At 43.4% G+C, this 3,414-nt stretch overlaps 1 protein-coding gene across 2 annotated transcripts in view; it reads right to left on the bottom strand.

The window, feature by feature from the left end:
- The window catches only part of DLGAP5 (DLG associated protein 5), a 45,815-nt gene that overhangs the window by 10,615 nt on the left and 31,786 nt on the right, over positions 1 to 3,414 (bottom strand). For both annotated transcript variants that reach the window (XM_019518434.1, XM_019518435.1), the window contains exons 12-13: positions 2,876 to 3,036; positions 1,494 to 1,586 (exon numbers count right to left, since the gene is read on the bottom strand). In XM_019518434.1, coding sequence (XP_019373979.1) covers positions 1,494 to 1,586; positions 2,876 to 3,036 — 254 coding nt within the window. The remainder of the gene's footprint in view (positions 1 to 1,493; positions 1,587 to 2,875; positions 3,037 to 3,414) is intronic.

Raw genomic sequence — 3,414 nt, 5'->3', positions numbered from 1 at the left:
TGGTGGACCCAAGGCCACAATTGGCCATTTTCGCCAAGAGGTGATGATGATGGGATACCAGATCAAAGGCTTTTTTGAAGTCAAGATATACAACATTAATCTCTTCTCCCTTGTCCAGGTGATAGGTCACCTGGTCGTACAAGGAAATGAGATTGGTCAAGCAAGACCTACCCGCAACAAACCCTCAGGATGTTGGCATCAGCGAGTCCATTATGGATGGCCTCTTTAATAAACTTTTTAAGATCTTCCCCAGCATAGAAGTTAGGCTGATGGGCATATAGTTAGCCAGATCCACTTTCCTCCCTTTCTTGAAGATGGGCACCACATTGGCCTTCTTCCAGTCTGCGGGCACTACACCAGAGCACCAGGAGTTTTCAAAGATTTGTGCCAGAGGCTGGGCTATGATGCTCGCCAGCTCCTTGAGTACCCTGGGGTGCAGATTGTCAGGGCTGGCTGACTTGAAGGTGTCCAGCTTCTCAAGGTGTTTTAGATGATGTTGGATTGATTTATACCCAATCGAATGTTTAACTCCAGCTGTAGCACTTCTCTAAGGATAGCTACTTTTACCAAGGTGTTTGCAACCCACAGCTTAAGAGAAGGCTGGATAGGCATCTGGCTGGGGTCATATGACCCCAGCGCTCTTTCCTGCCTAGGCAGGGGGTCAGACTTGATGATCTGTTGAGGTCCCTTCCGACCCTAACATCTATGAATCTATAACCCACAGCTTGTGGAACAGATCTGGCCTGCATTTCACTATGGGTGCACAAATCCCCAGCTGTTTGATCCTTGCCACATTTGGCTACTGGCACACTGATTGCCTCCACACACTGCAGCTGGCTGCTCCAGCCTGCATGGAGACCTGCTTTTCCTTACTGTAGCCTCTACTCCCTATCACTGGACCCTAGGTCCTAGCTTTTAAATTGCTGTGGGTGCCACCCAGTTGGGTGGCACATGCAGTATTTAAAGGCAGTAGAGCCATGAACAAGGTTGGAGAGTGGCAAGGAAGGGTAGCATTTAAGCCCCAAGAGCTGGGAACCAGGACAAGGATAGCTTCTCCCAAATCTGAAATCCTCTAGGTCTCTGGGAAAGCTCCAAACCTGAGCACACCTGCCTCCTGCAGCTGTACTCCTACAGGTTGAAGTGAGGCCTCTTTTCCCACCTTAGAATGTCACCCCCCCCAATTCCAACAAACGCTCCCTTGGAAAGAGGAAGGGAAAGCCGAGGAGTATGGGACACTGGGTATCCTTAACACTGAGGAAGCATACAGCCATTCAACTTAGGCAGGAAGGGAGACATCTACCTGGTTGGAAGATGTAGAACTTCCTTGCAGAAGACCCATTTTTCTTCCACAAGAAAGCCTTTGAACAGTGGTATGCTCTCTTTTTCTGTCAAGAGAAATCCTTTCCTCCTGATAGAAATGCAATGCCTGCTCATGGCCTTAGACAGTTCATGTTGTTGCCGATTAGTATCTTAAACCAAATTTTTAGAAATACCTTGATGACTTCTTTGCTCGGGATGTTAACTGGCTGCCACCCATTCTCTTGAAGCTTCCGTAAGTTATCAAATTTTTTATTCACATCATCTACCTGTTGAACGAAAAAGGGAACAGGGCTAATTTATGACACCGTTACAAAGGATAGATTGTTTTATTCAAACTATCTTTAGAACAGCTTGCGTATGTTGGTAGCTTTGCATTAAATATAGAAGCAGACTGAACTACAACAGAGTGGAAGAAAAATGTACCAAAGCCTCCCAGGTAATACATTTCATGTAAGTGTTACACTAACGCTCAAACATTAGATTAAAAGATGATTGCATTATTCAGAAGGGAACTTGTAACATCTAATTTAAGCCTCATGTGGTAAGTGTACAATCACATCCAGAAGAACTTAGCTCCTATAATTAAAGGAGTCAGCTTACAGCCTACTCTTCATGTTGAACTAACATTGAATGTTAGAAATTGTTCTATCAAAGATGTTTTCTTCCTAAGGATTATGGAACACATTATACAATAGACCCAAAAGTGGCAACACCAAAACTCCCTGTGCAGAAACACTTCAGTATAGACTTGTTTGCTATATCTGCCTCCTTTTCCAGACACCTTCATAGTCTGTTTGGTCCTTTCTTAGGACATGAGAAAACTACAATCACAAGCTAGCAAGACAGTAGCCTCATTCAACGACAAGTCAGAGAGCTGTTACAGGTGTTTTGTTAATCTCTTAAATAGTGGAGGTCCAGATGGATCTGTCCATGGTAGACTGACCCTAGAAATATTATCTGTCTTATTCCACAAATTTTCTTCTGCCACTCAGTATGCACCAGGAACTGAACAAGGAGGGAAGAATTATTTCAAGTTTGTCTCTGCAGCTTCCCCATTCTTCCTCCTAGGCAAAAAGTTTTTTGCAACCTCTCCAGCAACACAGTGTTAGTTTACACCAATCTTCCAGATACAGAACTACCTTCATTAACCAAGGGATTTTTTTTCTCCAAGATGCCTGCAAGTTTACAGAACGTAGATCCACCCACTTTCTTGAGGGAATCCAAAGGACAAAAATAAATTCCCTTTTAGGAAATACATCTGAACTGTTATGACCCTCACTTTCCCCACCGGATTCCAATGAGTTGTAAACGCTGTTCTCTGTTCTAGTCTCTTATAGTGCTTCCAGCCTGGTACCAGACTGAAGTTTGGACTTCACTGCATAGCTGTCTTAGCACACTGGCTAAGAACTGGTAACCAGACCACACTGAGGCAGGAAATACAAAATACTGGGGTCTAAAACCCAAGAGCAAGTTCCACACAAAGAACACAACACACTGAAAAAAATTATATTAGTTGTGCAGTGTTTCTGTATTTTGCTTAACATTGAGTACATACCTGAAAACTAACCATATCCCAAAATCCATCCAGATCTGTGCATGTTGTTTCCTTTTCACCGCGTTTGAATTCACAATTATCTACCAGTCCTTCAAACTGTTTAAACCTTTCTGTTATGAGCAGTCTTGTCTGACCAACTGTTGTGCGAACCAGATCTTTTGCTAATGGCAACAAGAAGTCGGTTATTAAAAAAAACCCCAAAACAAAGCCTCAAAAGTATCCTTCAATTGATAAGCAAAGGGGCTTTAACTGATCAAGTATAAATTACTACCTTGGGGATCTTCAAAGGAGACTGGACTAACACGTGGCTGGGGTTATTTGACCCCAGCAGTCTTTCCTGCACAGAGCAGGGGGACTGGACCCAGTGATCTCACAAGATCTCTTCCAGCCCTAAACTGCTGTGAATCTGTGTGCTGGAATTTACCTGCTATGTAATCAGACTTCAGATCGGCAGCATCCCAAACAATACTTATAGTCCTCATACATTGCAGACCATTCCTCAAATACACTTCTTCATATAACTTTAGAAGTGAACCTTA

Source organism: Gavialis gangeticus, unplaced genomic scaffold, assembly GCF_001723915.1.
Source record: "Gavialis gangeticus isolate Ggan-Ray unplaced genomic scaffold, GavGan_comp1, whole genome shotgun sequence".
In the NCBI taxonomy this organism is placed as follows: Eukaryota; Metazoa; Chordata; order Crocodylia; family Gavialidae; genus Gavialis; species Gavialis gangeticus.
Note: the sequence above shows the minus strand (reverse complement) of the source record. Positions and strands in the feature narration are given on the sequence as shown.